The 23,166-nt window shown below is 38.7% G+C and overlaps 1 protein-coding gene across 6 annotated transcripts in view; it reads left to right on the forward strand.

Annotated features, from left to right (window-relative positions):
• ERCC6L2 (ERCC excision repair 6 like 2) overlaps positions 1–18,644 on the forward strand; it is a 156,363-nt gene extending 137,719 nt beyond the window's left edge. For 5 of the 6 annotated variants that reach the window (XM_028531466.2, XM_036021482.1, XM_028531468.2 and 2 more), the window contains 2 exons: positions 6,717–6,898; positions 16,437–17,622. In XM_028531466.2, coding sequence (XP_028387267.1) covers positions 6,717–6,898; positions 16,437–17,403 — 1,149 coding nt within the window. In that variant the 3' untranslated portion in view covers positions 17,404–17,622. Of the gene's footprint in view, positions 1–6,716; positions 6,899–16,436; positions 18,532–18,601 lie in introns of those variants that run through there. The other variant, XR_004902152.1, reaches the window with a different exon arrangement.
• The last annotated feature ends 4,522 nt before the right edge of the window (positions 18,645–23,166 follow it).

Below are 23,166 nucleotides of genomic sequence, written 5' to 3' on the forward strand. Positions count from 1 at the left end.
TGTGAGGTAGAGGGAATATTCCTTTTTATCTATTCTTAGTACGCTGACATCAAAAATTGCCTTCTGCAAACTTTTTGAGTCAGTTTTATTTTTTCTCACTCTTATGTATTGAAAATTTATATATACCTTATCTTTAAGTATCAGTTGTGCCTTTCAAAAATAACAGTTCAAAGAAAATAATATAAGGCTTAGATTTAATGCCTTGAAATATAAGGAAAGTGTATTATCAAAGATCATTGGAATGTTTCATACTATTGGTTTAAAGTTAGGGAACTTTCCTGCTAGAACCAATATAAAACAACAGTAAGAAATAAGTTGTACGTAGATTCATAGTATAGAGAACAGACTTATGGTCGCCAGAAGGGAGTGGGGTTGGGGAACTGGTGAGAAAGGTAAAGGGATTAAGAACTACAAATTGCTAGTAACAAAGTAGTTATGGTATGCCAAGTACAGCATAGAAAATAAAGTCAATAATATTGTAATAACTATATACAGTGCCAAGTGGGTACTTAAAATATCGGAGGGACCACTTTATAAAGTATGATTGTCTAACTATTATGCCATGCACCTGAAACTAATACATTACTGAATGTAAACTGTAATTTAAAAATGAAATTTAGCCCTGGCTGGTGTGGCTCAGTGGATTGAATGCCGGGCTGAGAACTGAAAGGTTGCCAGTGCAATTCCCAGTCAGGGCACCTGACCCAGTTGTGGGCCAGGTCCTTCCTCAGTTGGAGGCATGCAAGAGACAACCAATCTATGTATCTCCACATATTAATGTTTCTCTCCTCTCTTTCTCCCTCCCTTCCTTTCTTTCTAAAAATAAATAAAATCTTTTAAAAAATAAAATTTAAAAGAGAAATAAATTGTATGGAATTGCACACAGTTGATTAGGTCTGGTATGGATACATTTTAGCTACTATAGAAGCAAATTTTTCATATAAAATTGTCCTCTTATTCATTTAATCCTAATATATATCTTTTATAACTTAAAATAATTACAGCTTTTATTTTATAGAATATATACATTATACATTTTTTAATTTTACACTTTACAGATACATCAGAAAATCAATAATAATTATGTAACTTTATGAAAATTAAATCAAAGCCTATATTTATAAGGTTTTAATTATGTAAGTCAAATTAGGTCTTATATAATCAGCCATAGCCCATCCTTTACCCTTGTAGACCTATTTAACTGTGGTCTGAAAGGGGTGGTGTTTCCCCTTTTTCAATTCTCATCTGACTGCTTTATATAGTATGTATGTGTCCAAAACAGGAAGTTATATTAACCATAAATTAGAATTATTACTTCATTATTCTCTGTTAAATTCAGCCTATTAAGTGACCCCCCTATTTTCATGCCATCGGTCTCATTATCAAATGGATTCTTACCTGTACGTTATCTAGAAATGATGACTGTGTTCCTGACACTTTCCAAGTTTTCTTTTTAATAAAAATTCCAGAAGTTGAATTTGATATTTTCATATAAATACAATAGTAGAAATACCCAACAATATCTAATTACTTATAAAAATAATCATGAACATAGCAATTACTAAGTTATAAATTATACTCTAACAGTGTATAATAAATTTTATGAAATACTTATTAGCAGGTAAACTATACAACTACTGTACAAAACCCTTGTATTTATAATTTCTTTCTTAGTATTAAATCTTAAGACTATAAATCTTAAGATGAAGGAAACCTTCATCAGAATCATAAATACAGAGGTACTTTCTGAGGGCCAACCTTGATGGAGAGTTTTGAAGAAACTTTTAAAGAAAAGAACAATTAGGGGGTTTTGCTTAAACTGGGATTTCTGCTTTCTTCATGGTATGATCACAAAATTTCCTATCAAATGCAGGCATAGTGTTACAGTTGTTGGTCACTCAGGGGGGAAAGCAGAGTAGATTTATTCTGCCTTCTTGAGCAAGCAACCTCATCTTCTACCTGAATTCCTAATTCAGCTCATTTTACTTGAGCCTGCATTATGTTGCTCCTTTACAATGTTGCCTCCATGTCATATAACTTTGCAGCTTGGACATTCATGGTAATGAATGAATTTGAGTCCAGTTCACATAATCCAGAATCTTTCATCTTGGCCACAGACCTTGTACTTTGCTACATAATAAAATACAACTGTCACTACAATTGCAACTGTGCTATGGCACTACTTTACCTTGTATCTGTTGTAAAGGACTGTAAAGCAATCTGTTATAAAGGATTTCATCTGCATTAGATTGGATACTACTGTAAAAGTTACTATGTTACTATACAGTACTGAAACCAGCTATTATAGCAAGAGCACCAAATGTTTATTAAATTAATTAACAAAATTTTGTTTCACAGACTTAATTAAAGTGTTAAAATACCCTACTAAAATGGAAATCTGAACCTAGATAGACTTTTCTAAATAAAAGATAGGATACTGAGCCCATGTGAGAGATGAATGCTTTCCCTTTTTATTATTGTGTAAAATAATCAGGTTTTAAATTGCATAACGTGCACCAAAAACAAAAAGATACACATATCTGATAGTTATAGTTGTAAAGCCTGAGTTTTCCTGAAAAGTTTATAAAACTGATTTATGAAAAATTCATCTGTACAAAATGTAAGCTTTATAATGCTTCCAGGGTTAGAAAGACCCATAGTAATAGTGTAAATAACTAAAAATTTTCATTTTCTGGCATGATTTCTCTATGGCTTCAGAAATTGCAATACATGAGGAGGGAGTATTCTCGGTTGGCACAGTTCCTTCTCCTGCTTACTCCCTTTCCCCTCATGCAAACATTCCTATCTCTCCTTCCAGTAATGGATAATTCTTTCTTGGAGGTCATCTAAGATAATGAGCCTTTCTATTAGGAACTTTTCACATTCATCTTGTTTTCTTGTGATGTAAAATAAATGCATCAAATCTCTTTCAAGCTTATCTTTAAAGATCAGCACTTTCCTCTATTAATAATGTTTTAAGATTTAAGAAATTGTCTTTAAGAAAAGTATTTTCAACATTGTTTGTCCACCTGAGTCACAGTAGATTTTGCAAGAAGTCAATTTATTTTCATTAGGAATGGCTTGCTACTAAACAACATATAATTATGTCTTATGTTTTGTCTTATGTTCAGTTTATTTCAGTGAAATGAACATCAATATAAGTTGAAAGGATAAATGATGGATTTTTAAAAAGAAAAATAAAAAATGCCATCTTCTTTTGAAGAATAGGCTTGTCAATTTTAAGTCTCTTAAGGATATTTTGTATATGTGTAAATAAGGATATTCTGTATCTTTGTTTTTGTAAATATCTTTGTTCTCAACTGCAGAGTGTGGTGACAGTAACATGACAGGTGCTTAGTAAACATTGTAAAATGAAGAGCCATCCCCTCCCTATACTCATTGACATATGCCACTTCAATTCCATTGAGCTCCTATAAAAAACAAATGTGTCATCAGCAAGAATCTTTATCTAGTAAACTCTTACAGTCTTTGTATGTCTGAAAAACTTCTCAAATGATAGATTAACTGGGTATAGAATTCTAGGTTGACTGTTTTTTCTCCTTACATGTTGATGACATTATCTCATTATCTTCTGGTTGTGGTGATAGGGTTAATGAGAAGTCTGCCTTTAGTTTGATTACCATTTCTTTGTGGGATATCTTGTCTTTCTGGTATTTTAAGACATTCCCTTTATCTAAGATATAACAAAGTTCAGATTAATTTTTATTTTTCTGCTAGAGTCTCCTTTTTTAGTTTGAGGATTCATGCTTTCTTCAATTCTCCACCATTATCTCTTCCATTTTCTCTGTTCTGTTTTTCTAGTATTTTAGAAATTTTGTGTCTTCTGTCTCCTAATTTCTTTTTCTATCTTTTTCCCGTTTTCCTTCTTTCTTTCTGGTTTGATCTCTGTACTTCACTCTGAGTAATTTCATTCTACCAGTTTATCAACTACCATTGTAGGTAGGGTGGTTAGTCTGCTCTTTAACACATCTTTTGACTTCGTTTCTATCTCTATTTTTCATTGAAAAACTATATTTCCTTTTTAGAGTTTGTATTTGATTCTGTGTCAAACCTGCCTATATATTATCCAGTTCTTGGTGATAGATTCTATCTTTTCCTTTATCTTGACTTGCTAATGATTTAAAGTCTCTTCCAGATTGCTTTATTTATAGTTTCTCAAGTGTAGATTCTCACATTTGTTGCATCTGCCCACTTTCATGATGGAGAGTTTTACGTGATCCTAATAATTTTTGCCTGAACTCCTCTCCTCCTGCCTTCAGTTGGAATCAGAAGCATTCTCTAGATTATGGAAGTCCTCCTATGGTATATTTTTGTATTCACCTTTCATTGAGATCTATGATTTTCACTGGTTCTAGGCCAGTCCTTTATGTTAGTTTTTACCTTAGATTTCCATTCCACCCAGACACTACAAAATAAGATTCCACAAATGGCATTGGCTGGGCACTTCATCTTTTCACCAGTGATTCTTTCTACACTATCTGGAGTAAGAAGGTAGCCTGCCTCTATCCTGTGTCTCCAGTTTGGGGTTTCCTAGCTTTAAATTTTCAGTTTTAAAAACTGGCTTCTTTAACTTCTTCTGTATTTTGGTTGATTTATTGTTTGTACTTATTTTTAATTCAGGGACTTAAATCATTTTTCATCTCCCCTCCACACAGGGAGTCCTGCAGACTATAACTTAAGACCCTATCATGGGAGCTACTGAGCTCCAGCTCCCACTTACCACTATGTTACCTCTTTGTTACTGGCACCTAGAGATTTTCCTTTCTTACTTTTAAGTTCAAATATAAATTTATTGTTGTCAAATTGTGTATAGTGTTTTTCTTTGGGCAATGGAATGGTCCTAATTGGGCTCTGTCAAGAGAATTGCCCCAGCTGGGTTGGGGTTCCCATTTGGATCCTCCTTATGGAAGCTCTGAGCCTCTTTATTAACCTTATCTATAATGAGCCACCTTTCATCTGGCACTAGCAGGATGTTAAGGAGGGCCTGTACATCTGCCCATATTGAATGGTGAATGGCCAGACTGGAGGTGATAAGGTCTGCCATTTTCTGAGGGTCTTCCCTATAAAGGGTTGGAATTCTTCCAGTTCAGTAGGTCTGAAGTGGAAAATGGAGTATGGGCCCATTAGTGGCCAGCAAGCTGCCCTTCCTGGTTTATTCTGCCTATAGAGTATTGCCTCCAGGGGAATTGTCCCACTCCAGATAGGAATGTTTCCTGACCAAATAGGGTGCCCTGCCAAATCTTCAAGGGGGAAACCATTTCTTCATCATGCAGGGATGGGGCTGTCACCTCTCAGGGGTATCTAGCAGCAGGAGTGGTGACAGAGGAAATCTTCCTGCTGCTAATCCTGGGTCCCTCAGGTTCAGGGCATTAAAGAGACTCATCTCATTTTCCTTTTCTCCCTGTGTCTTACTATCAGAAAGGGGTTTTAAAGCCATTCCCTTCTCTGCATCATTAGGTTGTTTCCTTTCTTTGCCAAATATTAATTATGTAAAGACATAAACCCCTAGACATAAGGGACATTGTTCCATTCACTGATTATTGGAATAATTCCAACTGTATGATGGTATAGTAATTTAGGAAACCATGTAGGGGCCATTTTCCCCTATAGTCTAAAGTATACATAGACCAAGCAGTGTTACTATAGAAAACCAGTTCCTTCTTAGTCATTGGGTGATAGCTGAACCTGGACCAATCTGCTAAAATTTGGCCAAGTGGGCTCCATTTAGGAGTAGAAACAGAACAACCCCTGAAGGAACAAAAGTACAAACCCAAAACCATAACCATAGAAAGATCCCAGACAAAGTGAAAACATATAAACAAAACTTGGATCTGTAACTTCATTAGTCCAAACAAGCACTCACAAGCAAGTTCTAGCATCTTCTTGCAACTGATACCACAAGTGGTCCTGACCAAACCTAAAGGCACAAAGCCCAAGGGACACAAAGCCCAAACAGCAGGAATAGCCTTGGATAGCCTACCAACTGGTACTATAAATGGTCCTAAGCGGACTCAAGTGGCATGAAGCCCAAGTGGCAGGGATACAGGACACCTGGTATCCATGCCACCAGGTAAGTTTGACTTACCCTCTTGGTGTTTGCTCCCCAGAAACCTGTTTCCTTTCACCTTGTGGATAATTGGGCAAAGAAGTAGAAGTGTCAGGTGTTTCAGGGTGCTGAAGTCTTGAGAAGGAGTGCAGGGAAATTTCCTCAGAAAAGCTCTCAGCAGCTGCTGGGAAGTTCCCACAACCCCACTCCTGGGTCACCCTGCCACAAACAGCTGGGCACACAGCCCAGGCCTTCCAGGGATTACCAAGGTCCACACTGCCCCCCACCAGAGTCACCAAAAACTGTAACCAAACAAGTGGAGGTTTGGCTGCCTGCTGCAATGAAAGCCAATTTGTGAGACAGGTGCTGGGGCAAAAGGAAAGTCTATTCAGGTGCTATGACCAGGGAGAATGGTGGACTCCCATCTCAAAGACCATCACCCCTATCTGCTCAAGTCCAAAGTTCTTATAGGGGTTTTCTATCCAATTATTGTGTTAGCTTTTGGAATTCTTGGATCCTGTCTATTCACCTTACTAGCTTTCAGCGTCCTCCATATGAGAACCTTGTGCTCTACCATCTTGGCCAATGGAGGAGACTCCCTGGCACTGCAACTGGATGTCTATGGTAACACTTCCTTCCCTTTTTTCAGACACATAAAGACAAGACGAAGACAGATACATCGACACACACAAAGAAAGGCCATCAGCCAAGTGAAGAAGGCATTTCATTTCCCCTTTACATTTCACATCCTGTGAGCCAGAAGAAGAAAAAAGTTTACCGAACAGACCAGACCACCTTCATAATTGGGGAAACACCAAAAGGGATTCGTAGGTATGTCATCTGTAACAACATTGGACTTGTAAGAATAATTCTCAAAAGAAATATAGCTCCTCAGTAAAGTAAAAAAAAATTTTAATTTTAAATATTCCTCGAACCCAAATATTTTAGAAAAATCTTAATTTGTACACTTTAAAAAATAAATTCCAAATGTTTTATGTATTTAGAAAGCTGATCCATGAATTGATTAAAAAATGAAATTATTTTATATAGGTAAATAAAATACTTAAGTGCATTATATTCATTCACTCATTAAATATTTATTGTACACCTAATATGCACCCAAGCATAGTTCTGGGTGCTGAATATACTGTATTAAAAAAAAAAGACAACTTACAGTACAATGGGATGGGGGTTGGCATTGGCCCATATAATTTCAAAAATAAAAATAACATAAATAATTATATAATGGTTTGTTATAAGAAAGGTAGGGACAAGCTTCCTTGATGAAGAATAATGGGATTAGGAGGGATGCACCTACCATTCTGTTGGGTAGTCAAGGAAGCCCTTGATCCACAGGTGACATTTAACTTGAGATTTAAGGGATAACTGGACAAAGAACTAGCATAAGAACATCCCTGAGAAGGACAGAGGCTTAATGTGTTTGAGGAACCAAGAGAAGGTTAGTGCACTTAAGTCATAATAAACAGAGCAGAGAGTGGCAAGAAATGAAGACACAGATATAGATGGGGCTGGAGTATACAAAGCCTGGTAGATTTTAGGGAAAGTTTGAATTTTGTTCTAAATGCAGAGGAAAGCTGTTGAAGCATGATATGATCTGACCTATGTTTCTAAAAGATTGTTCCAACTTCTGTGAGGAAGAGGGCAGAGTAGACGAGGGGAGATCATAGGAACTAACTAGATCATTCTGATTCGCAGGAGAGTCATTGCCAGGGAGACACAGCCAAATGAGTGTGTTTGGTATTGGGGTGGTTGTTGCAGCAGAGAGAAGACAGAATTACTCCCAACTTTCTGTCTTGAGCAACAAGTTGGACTTACTGAATGGGGAAAACTAGAAGAGAAACAAGTTTGGAGTTTAAAAAGATCAAGAGTTCTCTTTTGCTCATATAAAATTTGAGTTTCTATGAAAATGTTGAATAGACAATGGATGAGCTACCCTGGGATCTGGGGTCTAGGATCTAAATCTGGAAGTCATCTGCACGGAGATTATCAATGGTGTTTTGGGCCATGGGACTGTGTGAACAGCCTAGGAACAGAGCACAGAGAAGAGAGGAAAAACCCCAGGACTGATCCTGGAGGCAACAGTGGCCTGTTGATCAGGAGGCACAGTGTAAGGTCCTGAAGTATGAGAAAAGTGAATTTCAAAAAGGAGGGAGCTCTTGACTCTATCAAGTTTTGTGGGAAAGTGCCGCTGGAGTGGGCAGCAGAGAACTCATTGGCTGCTTCAACCTGAACAGTCTAAGTAGACAGATGCTGGGATGAAATGGGCCAACAGTGAACAGGCAGAGCCTGCAATAGCTCTTTAAGCTTGGATATGAAAAGCAGCAGTAGCTAGAGGGGAGTGTGGGACCAAGGGTAGGTTTTGGTTTTTTTTTTTAAGTTGTCAAGATAATAGAACCTGCTTGCGTATTGAGGGAACAGGCTGAGGTAGGGTGCCGGGCAGGGGCTGGGGGGTAGATCATGCCAGAGTGAATGAAAAGAGTAAAGTGTTAGAGGCAGGAGAGGGTCCTATCCAGACCACTGGCCAAGTTCCAGCCTTTGAGAGGCATTGAAAGAAAAGAGATGATGGCAGGCACAGATATAGTGATATTTCCTCAGTTAATTGAGATTTTAAATCACCAATTCAGAGGGAGATAGATTTATGCAGAGGGAAGTTGTGAAATAAGTCATTTTTAAAGTAGGAAAGCAAGCTTAGTGGGACTAGAATTCTTGGGTAATATTAAGTCCTTGTTTGAGAGCAATTCCAATAAAACTATCTGCACAGTCATGCATACTTCATTCTGCAAGCTTTGATTGTTTAGTTGTAAACACCGAATAGAGAGAAGGCTAGGTTTTGCTGGGGGTTAGTATGACAGGAGAGAGAAGCAAGGAAGCTGAAGGGTGTTTGCACAAGAATGATTATAAAATTGAACCTAAGCTGTACAAGGGGGTAATGAGAAAGCAGAAAGCACTTGATTTTGGGGGTTGTCATGGGGGTTGTCATTGTTGTCATGGGGGTTCACACTTGAGCTGGAGCACGAGATGACTGAGTCAAGGATTTATAGGTAGTGCAGTTAATGGCAATGACTGGCAGTATATGACCTTGGGAACAGGGGCCTGGCATGGGATTGAGTCTTTGGAGGTAAGGTAAAGAAATTGATGGACTACGAGTCAGGTAGGACATCCACATGGATTTTGATGATAATTATCAAGAATGATGGTAGGACCCCTGACTGGCATGGTCAGTTGGTTGAGTGTTGTCCCTCAAAGTGAAAGGTGCCGGGTTTTGATTCCTGGTGAGAGCACATGTCTGGGTTGCGGGACCAGTCCCCGGTTGGGGTCATGCAGTAGGCAACCAATCAGTATTTTTCTCCCTCTCCCTCCCTTTCCCTCTCTCAAGTAAATTAATTAATTAACTTAAAAAAAAAGAATGATAATAGGGAGATGAATAGAAGCAACATTAATCCAGGAACAGTTACTAGCAGGAAAAAACTAAAGAGTCAGTTAACAAAATGCAGGAGAAAATGGTTTAGCTGGTTAGCATAAACCTTATAAAGGGAAAGGAATTTTTAGGAAAACAATGGTCTGGAAGCAGCAATGTGAAGCATGAACCCTGAGGTTGAAGGGTGTGAAGTGTGAGCCTTGACTTGCAAATACAACATGGGAGGAAGGCAGTATCACAAGGCAACAAAGGGACCATTCAGCATAGGAGATACAGGGGAATTGGGAGATCATAGCCTGGTTCCACAGGCGCCCAAGAATGGTCTGGAAGGTGGAGGGTTGGATTAGATCAAGGATGTAGAGTAGGAGGAGATGAGAGGCCATTGGTTATGGTAACCAAGGAGGACAGACTGAGGTAAAAAGTGATGGAAGGCATGACTGAATTGGTCCTCATGGCATCTGGGGAGAAGGAGAAAGTGCTGGTGCTCTGTGGGCTTCCCTTAGGGATTTGGCAACTTCTAGTCCTTAGCTGTCCCAGAAAGGCTGGTTCCTCAGTTCCTTAGCTGCTGGTGTGGCAGGTTGGCTGTCAGTTACCCACCTTTGCCCAGGAAGGTGAACACCCCACACAGTTGCAGCAATGCATCTTCTCAAACATTCACAACAATGATTTTTGCACTTTGGCCAGTGATTTTGCTAGGAGGCTGACCATCTATGTTTTATCATCTTTGTAGAGAACATTGTCTTCATCCCCTTTCATTTGTATATAAAAAAACTAAAATATTGACAATGAATAGTTTTTGCCTCTTTTCCTTTCTTCTCTACCCAGCCTAGGGAATAAATGCCTCAACTCATGTTAACTAAAAAGACAAAGGAGGTCTAATATTAGAATGCCAATGTTTGAACCAGGCAATAATTTCCAAACTATTAACACCTCTTTCTTACTAACTATCCTACCTTTGTGAGAATCAAGACTGGTCCACGCTACAGCCTGATGGGTCATCTGAATGAAGTGTTTGGCCCTACCTTTCCTTCAGGAAGCTTAGGCAGAGAGGAGATGATGATTTTAGCTGTGTTCTATCCCTGATGCCCCAATTCCTCAAGAAAATGGGGAGAGAAATTTTAGTTTTATCCATGATATATAACTACTCCAGATATACTTGCTGAAAGATACCTATTTTTGGTTTCCTTTCTTTTTCTCTCTCTCTAAGTGGCACTCATGTGTCTACTCTAGTTTACTAAATTTTTCTACCCATTGGTTGTACCTCACAGTTCCTTATTTTTGGAAAATTCTTTTAAAATTAAGAATTTGAAAGCAAGTTAGAAGGCAAATAAAATGAATTACAATCATAACTCCTTCTGCAACAGGCAACCACATGGCATATTGACTTGCATACCATTCAGATCAAATGGGGTTGGAAGCAGCCCCCTTCCCCGAGGTGACGAAGTTGCAGGGTCAGGGGAGAGGTCAGTACAGCAAAGGCAAAAGTCCTTTGGCAGCTGCGGAAACACCACCAAATTTTGGGTAAATAAAAGATGTCAGCCTGTAACTTTGCCAATAACTTAGTCTTCACAGCATAAATATTTATTAGAAAGGCCATGAAAATGGATTTGGAGATGATTAATAAACAAAATAATACTACCTCTGTTGCTTCATGTGACGTGAAAACTGGAACCATTTAAGAACACGTTGTTGCTCTCCAACAAGAACACTGGCAATTTCCAGGACAGAAATTTGGAAGCTTGTATTTGTGATATTAAATATTCTGTTGATCAGGCAGAGGTAGCACCTAGATTTGAGCAGTTTACGGGACCAGTGTGGTAAGACCTAGAAGCCACAGTGCTCACCTGAAACCACAAAGGAAAGTGAGGAGTATGCAGCGTGGATTGCCATGAAAATCAAAGGAAACTTTACAAAACCTGATCTGGATGGCAAAAATAATAGTGACTTTAAAGTTCCTAGTCACACACATGTAAAGAAATTATTTGCCCTCAGGATTCTCTGCTCTGTGCACCAGGTCCTCTCTGAGACTGGGCCTGTGCGTGTACCCTCTCTCTCTGGAAGGCTTCATCCCTCATCTTTGCCTTCCTGGTCTGAGCTGATAGCAGAGTAGCCTTTCCTACTGCCTTGCCCCTTACCAGCCACTGGTTTAGGTACCCCTTGTGTGGGTGCCCTGCACTAACCCCCATTGTGGGACTTACAACTCTGTTCTGGTTTGATTTTCATGCACCTGTCTCCCCCAACTAGACTATAATGTCCTTGAACATAGGGAACTAGTTATTGTTTTATTGTATGGTTCCTACCCCAGTGCCTAGCACCTAAGACGGTTCTGTAAATATTTGTTGAATGAAAATAATGTTTTAAGGAAATGGTATATAAAATATAGATGCAGTTCTAAAATTTTGGAACTTTTAATCATGTGCTGCAACACCATCTATGGCTTTGTTTAAAGGAATGTTTACAAACCTTAGGCCTTCTTGACTCATGGCCAGATTCAACATCAGTGAAGCCATACCCTCTGTCTTATTTAGTCTACTCGGGGTGCCATAACAAAATCCCACAGACTAGAGTTTAAATGACAGAAATTTCTCACAGTTCCGAAGCCTGGGAAGTCCAAGATCAGGGTGCCAGTTGATGTGGTTTCTGGTAAGGGCTCTCTTCGTGGCTTCCAGGTAGCCACCTCCTCACTGTGTCTTCTCATGACAGAGAGAGCATTCTCTGGTGAATTCATTTAACCTTAATTACCTCCTAAATGCTCTATCTCCAAATATAGTCACATTGGGCATTGATGAAGGCTTTAACATGTAACTCTTCGGGGGACCCAGTTCAGTCCACAGCACCCTCACCTGGGGAAAGGAACAGAGTCTAGTACCCAGGGTCCCAAAACAACCCTCTGCCTCCATCTTAACCAGGGTTGCAGAAGGCCCATTTCCCACATATGCAGATAACACTTTAATTAGTACCTTTTTGTACTAAGAATGAAACTTGCTTTTTGAAATAGTATCTCACATCTTTTTTTCTAGTATTACAAATGGCATGTATTTTTATTTTCGTGGTTTTTTATTCTTTCATTACAGTTGAAATTCAATATTTTATTAGTTTCAAGTGTACATCACAATGGTTAGATATTTACATAACTTACAAAGTGGTACCTTGATAAGTCTAGCCACCCACCTGGCACCATACATAGTCATTACATTATGTTGACTACATGCCCTATGCTGTACTTAAAATCCCTGTGACTATTTTGTAACTTCCAATTTGTACTTTTTAATCTCTTCATCTTTTTCACTCAGCACCCCAAACCCCCTCCCCATCTGGCAACCATCAGTTTGTTTTTGTATCTACAAATATTTCTGTTTTGTCTGTTCGTTTTTGTTCTTTAGATTCCACAGATAAGTGAGATCATCTGGTATTTGTCTTTCTCTGTCTGACTTATTTCACTCAGCATAATACCCATAAGGTATTATTTCATGTTGTTGCAGATGGCAAGATTTCATTCTTTTTTAATATATTTTATTGATTATGCTATTACACATTGTCCCTTTTTTTTCTCCCCTTTATTCCCTCCGCTCTGTATCCCCCTCCTACCATCATTCCCCCATCTTAGTTCATGTCCATAGGTCGTACACATAAGTTCTTTGGCTTCTCCATTTCCCATTCTATTCTTAACCATTCCCCCTGTCTATTTTGTACTTACCATTTATGCTTCTTATTCCCTTTGCCCTGTTCTCCCCCTGCTACCTCCCCTCTGATAACCTTCCATGTGATCTCTATTTTGGTAAATCTGTTCCTGTTCTTGTTGTTTGCTTAGTTCGTTTTTTTGTTTTTGTTTTTTTAGGTTTGGTTGTTGGTAGTTGTGAGTTTGTTGTCATTTTACCTTTCATACTTTTTATCTTCTTTTTTTTCTTAGTTAAGTCCCTTTAACATTTCATATAATGAGGAGCTGGTGATGATGAACTCCTTTAACTTGACCTTATCTGGGAAGCACTTTATCTGCCCTTCCATTCTAAATGAAAGCTTTGCTGGATAAAGTAATCTTGGATGTAGGTCCTTGCCTTTCATGACTTGGAATACTTCTTTCCAGCCCCTTCTTGCCTGCAAGATTTCTTTTGAGAAATCAGCTGAGAGTCTGATGGGTACTCCTTTGTGGGTAGCTGTCTCCTTTTCTCTTGCTGCTTTTAAGATTCTCTCCTTATCTTTAATCTTGGGTGATGTAATTATAATGTGCCTTGGTGTGTGCTTCCTTGGGTCCAACTTCTTTGGGACTCTCTGAGCTTCCTGGACTTCCTGGAAGTCTATTTCCTTTGCCAGATTAGAGATATTCTCCCTAATTATGTTTTCAGTTTCTTGCTCTTCCTCTTCTCCTTCTGAAACCCCTATGATTCAGATGTTGGAATGTTTAAAGTTATCCTGGAGGTTCCTAAACCTCCTCTTTTTTTTGAATTACTATTTCTTCACTCTTTGCTAGTTGAATATTTATTTCTTCCTTCTGCTCCAAACCATGATTTGAGTCCGGTTTCTTTCCCTTCCCTGTTGGTTCCCTTTATTTCACTTTTTATAGCCTTCACTTTTTCATCTAATTTGCGACCATATTCAACCAATTCTTTGAGCATCCTGATTTACCAGTGTTTTGAACTGTGCATCTGATAGGCTGACTATCTCTTCATCACTTAGTCGTATTTTTTCTGGAGCTTTGACCTGTTCCTTCATTTGGACCATATTTTTTGTGTCAGTGGGCCTATTATATAGTAAGGGGCAGAGCCTTAGGTATTGGTCAGGGCAGGGCAACCCACATTGCTGCACTGTGATGCTATATGTGGGGAAGGGGTCAGAGAGTGGAAAATGCCGTTGGTTCAGCTCTCAGCCAGCTTTCAGTCACTTCCTCCACTACCCACAAGTAAATTGGCCCTTCTTTGTGTACTTTCTAGGACCCTATGGGCCTCTCCAGCAAACTCTCCTGTGAGGCTGGGAGTTTCTCCCGCTGTTGCCTCAACCCCCACAGGTGTTTTCAGTCAGAGGTTTGAGGCTTTATTTCCCCGGGATTGGAAGCCTGGGTTGTGAGATCTCTCTCTCCCTCCAGTCATCCCCCCTGTTTATCTACACGCAAATGTGGGCCCACCCCGTCCTTCAGTCGCCTCTTTGCCACACGTCCTGTTTGCTCTGGCTGCGCATCTCCCTTCCTACTACTGGTCTGGATGAATGCTTCTTCTTTAACTCCTTGGTTGATGGACTTCCATACAGTTCAATTTTCTGGCAGTTCTGGTTATATTTTGTTTGCTGTCCTTCTTTTGGTTGTACGAGGAGGCACAGTATCTACCTATGCCTCCATCTTGGCCAGAAGTCCTGTTTTTAATTTTTTGAGGTACTTCTGTACTATACTGTTTTCCACAGTGGCTGCACCAATTTGCAATCCAACCAACAGTGTATGAGGGTTCCCTTTCCTCCACATCCTTACCAGTGCTTGTTTGTTCATTTATTGATGATAATCATTCTGACAGATGTGAGGTGATAGCTCATTGTGGTTTTACTTTACATTTCTTTGACTAGTGATGTTGATCATCTTTATTTATGTCTATCAACCATCTGTTTGCCGTCTTTGGAAAAATGTCTGTTCCAATCCTCTGCCAATTTTTTAATTGGATTGTTTAGTTTTTTTGGTGTTAGGTTGTATGAGTTTTTTGTAAACTTTGGATATTAACCCCTTCTTCCATTCAGTAGGTTCTTTTTGTTTTATTGATGGTTTCCTTTGCTGTGCAAAAACTTTCTGGCTTGATGTAGTCCCATTTGTTTGTTTTTTTCTTGTGCTTCCCTTGCCCAAGGAGATATATTCAAAAACATATTACTAAGAGCAGTGTCAGAAAGTTTATTGCCTACATTTTCTTCTAGGAGCTTAATGCTTTCAGTTCTCACATTTAAGTGTTTAATCTATTTTGAGTATTCTTGTGTATGGTGTAAGAAAGTCAACTATCTAGTTTCTTTCCTTTTTTTTTTTGGCCTCTATCCAGTTTTCCCAGTACCATTTATTGAAGAGACTATTGTTACCCTATTGTATATCCTTGCTTCCCTTTTCACATATTAATTGACTATATAGGTGTGAGTTTGTTTCTGGGCTCTATGTTCTGTTCCTTTTATTTATGTATCTGTTTTTATTCTAGTACCATGCTGTTTTGATTACTATGGCTTTGTAGTAGAATTTGATATCAGGTAATGCAATACCTCAAACTTTGTTCTTCTTTCTCAAGACTGCTATAGCTATTCAGGGTTTTTGTGATTCCATATAAATTTTAGGATTATTTTTTTCTAATTCTATGGAGAAAAAATAGCATCTCACTTCTTAGTTTAGCTGTCTATACTGAAGCCAGACCACATGGGGGAAGAAAGAATCAAGGTGTATCAGTTTAGAACTTTTGTTTAGGCTTATCAAAAACTTCTGTGAAATGTCTATGTTGTATTTGTGTGGAAGAAAGGGAAAAGGGACAGAAAAATAAAAAAAATCCATTCTTATATTTTAGAATTTTCTCTTTTGTATTTATTAAGACTCTTCTTTGACAGTTTTATTTTATGGAACTTGAATGTAATATAGATTTTGAAATACAGATTATATGAATTATAATTCTCATGTCAGTCATAAATTGGCTGACTGGAAGAGTTAATATGCTGGGACCCCATAATTCCCAGGAAATACCTAATAGTATAAATCAGAATAATTTCAAAAGCTGGTGATTTCATGAACTAAAATATTTTTTTCATTAGTATAAGGAAACAGGTCATATTCTGCTAGTGTGGAATGCACTTTTGTTATGGAATTAAGTTAATATATGTCAAAGAAATAAGATTGCTTTGTTTCTACATTTCATATCATGATGACAAGTTCTTTGAAAATAATATGTAATAAAAAATAACTGCTGATTTTGTTCATTAAATCTTCAGAAAACAATTTGAAGAAATGGCTTCTTATTTTAATTTGTCTTCTGTGGAATTTGCTCAACGTGTAACTAATGCTACATCAGAAGAACGACAGCAAATGCTAAAAGACTTTTATGTTTCTCAATATTCAGAGGTAAAAGACTTTTTTGTGGATACTGCTGCAGAATTCATTAAACCTGCCTATGAGAAAGGAAAGAGAATCAGGAATAAGTCTGGAAAGAGAGAATCTTCTATAAAAGAAAGGCTGCCAGATTCTGAAACTTTGTCATTTAAAGATTCTACCAAAAAAATTTCTCAAATTTGCAGCCCAAAAATATATAAAGAAAAATCGGTTAGCCCTCAAACCCATGGCTTCTGTAGAGAAGGGGTGCTTTCTAATGATGCAGAAACTCAGAAATTACCTACAAGCTCTACCCAAGAGCCTGACAATGAAAAAAACAGCCAACTATCCAAATATACTATAGCATCCAGTTCCCTGAACAGTAAATCTGAAGCACATAAGAAAAGGTTAGAAAATACCATGGAAGACCTGCAAGACCTGACAGGAATGAGCATTTCAAGAAATGAACCCCCTTTCAAAGTAGAAAACAAAAATATGAAAAATCCAATGTTAGAAAATACTTCTGTGGTAGGCTTACTTGGTGACACCTCTATTCTTGATGACCTCTTTAAAAGTCATGGGAACAGTCCCACACGGTTGCCAAAGAAAATTCTTTCAGGGCCCATAGAAAAAGCAAAACAGAGACCAAAAGATTTCTGGGACATCTTGAATGAGCAGAATGATGACAGTCTTAGTAAACTCACCGACTTGGCCATGATAGAGACTCTGTGTGAAAAAGTGCCCCTTGCTGCATCTTCCAAAAGGAAAGAGGAGCTAGAAACCTCTCTTTGGAAATCAAATGAGAATTTTTTGTGGAAAAAAGTTAACTCAAGTGATACAGATAAAAACACAACCAATACGCAAGAATAATATATAAACAGACAAATAAATCACTACACCAATGAACTTCTGCCATCGATGTTTACAACACTGTTTCACCCTAATTATGTTAACTTGAACACACTTGTCAACATATATTTTTATTAAACTCTTGCGCTGATTGTTTTTAAAGTCTAAATTATTATCATGTATTTGCTTCCTTGATATCTTCCTTGATCTTTTAAAAATATGATTTTATTATAGTATAAACCTGTTATGAAATGGAAAAGATTCTGTATTTATCAGGCAACCTGGGGCATATCGCTTGCAGAGTAATTATGTGACCTTCAGTAAGTCGCTTACCCTGCTGTTCAGCTATTTCCTATAGGAAAGATGAAGGGTTTGAACTTGATCAACACAAGCATCCTTCTAGTTTAAAAAGCTTTGGTTCACTCTCCCAGATTCCATTAAATCATAGGCCAAATTATGTTCACACACACACCCTCCCCCGCATCAGGTGTACATTGATGTGCTCCTTTCCTACTAACATTTGAAAATTATTAAGTTAACTGTTTTCCTTTATCTTCAGTATTATGTACTACTGTTATTAAATTACTTTAGATGACAGTAATTACTAGAACTGAATATATGGTATTGTGTTAAAGTAGTAAGTTTATAAATGCTCAAAATCAAAGAGTTAATGCTGTATAACTTTACCATAAGAGATATAATGCTGAAGTAACATAATTATTACCTTAGCCACAGAATGTCGACATCAACTTTTCAAATGACTATTATGATCTCATCAATATATAGCTTTGTATAATATTTTTGTATTTCTTAAGTATAAAGAAATGAGTAAATATTTAATTTTATTTGAAACTGATATTTGTTGGATTTAATTTAAATGGTTTATACCCAGTGGAATGTACTCATTGCTGAATTCCTTTATTTGGAAACATTCAGTCAGGCCCTGAGCGTGGTACGAGCTCAAGAAGCAGAGCTGCGCCACTACTACAGGTTAGAGAAAGGAAGCTCCATCTGTGAAGATTCGTGACCATGAAGCCCTTGGCCTTGTGCCCAGCATGCAGTAGTAGGGACCTGCAGCTTCTTCTGACCCACATTCAGATGCACTATAGAAGCTTTCCCTCAGTTGAGCTCACAGGCTGATGGGAGGAAGTGTCCAGGAAATAGCCATGAACCAGAAAATGATGGTGTTCAGACATCACTGTTACTGTATTGAGGGGAGAGGCCCTCAGAAGACCCAGGATGAAGAGCCATTGCACACAAATAAAGAAAAAGACAGAAATCTCTTCTCAAGGGACTGAATGTCCAAGTATGTTTTTCTCCAGGGCAATGTTGAAGGCTCTGAAATATATTTTCTATCATACCAGTGTAGATGTGTTAATACATATATATGATTGAAATAAAATATTTATGAAATAATATTTCCCTTAAAGCATGTGATATACTTTGTTGATATTTTCTCTTCTTTTGGCTCTCTGCATGTACTTTTTTTTTTTTAGTGTTCTCACAACTTACTAAACCAATATCATGACCCATGAATGATTAGGAACCACAGTTTGAAAGTCACTGTTTTAGGTTATATAAAGTTTTGGGTTTTGGTGGGGGTTAGGTTTTATTTTTAACCTGGAGCTGAGTTGTGTCCAGATCTACTTGACCCATAAATGTTATTAGCCCCATGCAATCAGCTACATAGGAGCTATCCTTCTCCATCTCAGTTCATATACCAGGCAAAGTTCAAGCATTTTAATAAAAGTATATCTTTCATAAAATAAAATACCTTTTAAATTTTTACTTAGACATGACCTTAGAATCATAAAAATTTCATACAAATATTAGCTCTATACTCTTCAAATATTAATAAAGTATTATTAAAGAGATTTTCATTGGTAATAGTCAAAATGGGAGCAAATATACAGACCTGGAGTTTAAATTACTTCCCAAATTCCTTGCCAGTGAAACATTTGTCGTTATTATCATGCAGAAACAGTATGCCAAGCAGAGCACAGAGTCCAATATGAAAAGAAGCCAGTCAGAATGCTCCAGCCAGGAAACTGTGGAGCAGTGGAAGATTTGGTTCAGCCACAGATGAATCTGGGGACAGACTCTACGAAGAATCAGCAGAAAGAATCCTTCCTGGTTTGTGCCACCAGGGTCTGCCAAGCAAACAGGTGGCCCCAGGCAAGCCCTGGGCCTTCTTTCAGCCTCGTTTTCCCTTTATAGTTGAGATAGACTAAATCAGTGGTGTTCAACCATTTTGTTAAGCATTGAACTTTTAATTGGAAGTTCAACTTTGTAAAGGAATTAAAATGGAGGTCTTTTTGGTTCAAGTAGTAGTGCTGTGGCTCCATGGAGCACTAGTTTGGAAATCACAGGGATGTGATCATTACTAAAAAAAAACTTTCAAATTCAAGTTTTGAGTCTATTAGCCACACTCTGTTTTCTTTACTTCTCTTTAAAATAATTGTTACTAGACAAAGGGCCTGTCCCTGAGTGGGTCTGTCTAGGGCCAACTATAGTGTGTGGGTTCCTGACTTCGTGTAAGAAAGATTTCACACTGTTACAGGGTGCAGCCAAGAGGGGGGACCCCAAATAGGTATTTGAAATGGGGTCCAGAACTCAAGGTGTCCAGGAGATTTTAAGGTGTCTTCACCCCTTCCCCCCCAGGTGTGAGTTGGGGGAAGGGGCACACAGAGCAAGAACATGCAGGGCAGCTTTGCAGCTAATCCATGGCATGGTCATTTAGCATACCTATAGCCTTTGGCTGGTCACTTAGATATGCTAAATAGCTATGGCCATGCTCAAGGCCAGGGGGATAGAAAGGGACCTTCCCCCCAAGATGGGACCTGGGGGGCAGGTCCCCTGAGTTACAGAGCCTGCGTGGGAGCTGAGAGAAGATTGGCTCCAGGACATGAGGCCACACCTGCCCAGACTCATGATGGCAGCCCAGTAAAGCTGGAAGGATACGAGTTCTGGCATGTGAAGCCGAGTGTGGGAGGAGTCGGAAATGGGGCTGCAGAAGAAGATTGGCCGCGGGGATTTAAAACCCAGACTTGGCGGCCATTGAGAGGAGGAGAACCATGCGCAGCCCTGAGGAGAGAACCATGCGTCTTTAGCAGAGTGGAGACTCCTGCATCCCAGAGAGAGGGAACCACATGGCTTGGCAGAGCAGGGACCCCCACAGCTTTAGAAGGCAGAACCACCACCTGGTTTTAGCAGAGATCCTGGCAACTCAGCTGAGGGTGCCAGGAACCCAGGGAGCTCTCCCAGTCGAGATGGAGGACTAACTGGGAAGAACCAGAGGACTGCCTGAGCCATGGACTTCTATTTCCTTTCCTGAGATACAGTACTCTGGACTGGGCAAAGGGGGAAGGAAGGAAGGACTGTGTGTTTGTGGGTGTTTTTAGGGATTTTAGGATTTTTTTATAAAGACATTAGGTCACTACTTTAAGTTAGTACAGCATTAAATAAACATTTCCTTTCCTTTTCATGAATCTCTGGCATTGAGAGACATCTTTCCTAGGGCGGTGGACATAATGGACCCAGGGCCTTCTTTCAATAATAGTATATCATCCCAGGCCCCCCTTGTTGTGTTCTGTAACAACACCACCAGTCCAGATAACTATGAGGATCTGTTCATTAAAGCTGGGAATGCTAAAACAAGGAAGGACTTAGCATAGAGGAAGCATCGGGAGAGCTTAGGCTGGGCTGCCTTAGCTCACTGGGAAGTCAAAGAAGAGGGGAGCTTGGAGACAGGTTAAGGGGATTAGCTTGAGACAAGCTGCCAGCTGTCCATTGCCTTAGAGCTTAAGAGATGCGTGCCTGTGGGGGAAGAAGTGGAGGTGTAAGAGGGGAAAGGGAATGTCCTGGGCTGCACCCCAGGGGGAAGGTACACAGCTGGGTCCTTTGGCATGTGCTGTTATCTTGCTTTCATAGGCAATATCTTAGGGGAAGTCTCAGGGGAGGGTTTCAAAATGCAGAATATTCATCAGTTTTTTAGGTGTGCTATCTCAAGGTCATGGTCTCCAATGATTGGTCAGTGCCAGGGCAGGGGGTCATTAGTCATTGAAGCTTATCCTAGTGTTGACCACCTGGTTTTGCTGCTTTTCTGGGCCTGGAGCTGAAATACACCTGAGACCTAGATGTTACTTCTAGGGAGGTGACCTTTTGTACCTGGCTGTGTATTGTTCAGCCACTGTGTTCAGCTGTCTCTCTCAGTTTCCCGATAGCAGTTTCCCCAAGGAATTTTCCTAGCTTTCTATCCTGTCTCACAATGATATAGTTTCTGGCTGGAGCACTCAACATAGTTATTAATATTGGAAACTGAGGCAAGATATTGAGGGACTTTTGCACTTGAATTCCTCATGGTTCCCTTAAAGCCCTGAAACCACTTCTTTGAGTAAATTAACATCTGCAAGTGTTCAAGGCAAAGGAGTCTTAGTTTGCAGAGATAAGTTGGTGATAAAATTTTTTTATCAGTCAACAGAAAATGAGAAAACCAAGAGCCGTGTAGAGTTGCTCAGTTTTAAAATTCTTTTTTAAGTATATTTTACTGATTATGCTATTACAGTTGTCTCAGTTTTTCCAGCTCCACCAAGTACCCACTGTCCACCCAGCCATTTCCCCCTTAGTTCATGTCAATGGATCGTGCATATAAGTTCTTTGGCTTCTCCATTTCCTATACTATTCTTAACATCACCCTATTTATTTTGTACCTACAAATTATGCTTAATCCCTGTACCTTTTCCCCTATTCTCCTTTTTCCCCCTCCCAGCTGATTACCCTCCAAATGATCTCCATGTGTATGATTCTGTTCTTATTCTAGTTGTTTGCTTACTTTGGTTTTGTTTTTCTTTTTTAGATTCATTGTTGATAGTTGTAAGTTTGTTGTCATTTTAATGTTTAGTTTTGATTTTCTCTTTCTTAAATAAGTCCCTTTAACAATTCATGTAATAATGGCTTGGTGATGATGAAATCCTTTAGCTTTACCTTATCAGGGAAGCACTTTATCTGCCCTTCCATTCTAAATGATAGCTTTACTGGATAGAGTAATCTTGGATGTAGGTCCTTGCTTTTCATCACTTTGAATACTTCTTACCAGTCCCTTCTAGCCTGCAAAGTTTCTTTTGAGAAATCAGCTGATAGTCTTATGGGAACTCCTTTGTAGCTAACTCTCTGCCTTTTTCATGCTGCTTTTAAGATTGCTCTTTATCTTTAATCTTTGGCATTTTAATTACATTCTGTCTTGGTGTGGTCCTCTTTGTGTCCAACTTGTTTGGGACTCTCTGTACTTCCTGGACTCATATGCCTATTGCTTTCACCAAATTAGGGATGTTTTCCTTCAGTATTTTTTCAAATAAGTTTTCAATTCCATGCTCTCCCTCTTCCCCTTCTGGCATCCATATGATTCAGATATTGGCACTTCTGGAGATGTCCCAAAATCTTATACTGTCCTCGTTTTTTCTAATTCTTGTTTCTTCATTCTATTCTGGCTGAATGTTTACTTTTTCCTTATGTTCCAAATTGTTGATTTGCATCCTGGCTTTCATCCTTTCACTGTTGGTTCCCCATGAATTTTTCTTTATTTCACTTAGTGTAGCCTTTATTTTTTTTTTCTTATGTTTTCACCATACTCAATGACTTCTCTGAGCATCCTTCTCACCAGTGTTTTGAACTCTACATCTGATAAGTTGCCTATCTCTGTTTTTGCTTAGTTCTTTTTCTGAGGTTTTGTTCTGTTCTTCATCTGGGCCATATTTTTTTTAGATTTTATTTATTTTTCGAGAGAGG

The sequence above is a fragment of the Phyllostomus discolor genome, chromosome 3 (assembly GCF_004126475.2).
Source record: "Phyllostomus discolor isolate MPI-MPIP mPhyDis1 chromosome 3, mPhyDis1.pri.v3, whole genome shotgun sequence".
NCBI lineage: Eukaryota > Metazoa > Chordata > Mammalia > Chiroptera > Phyllostomidae > Phyllostomus > Phyllostomus discolor.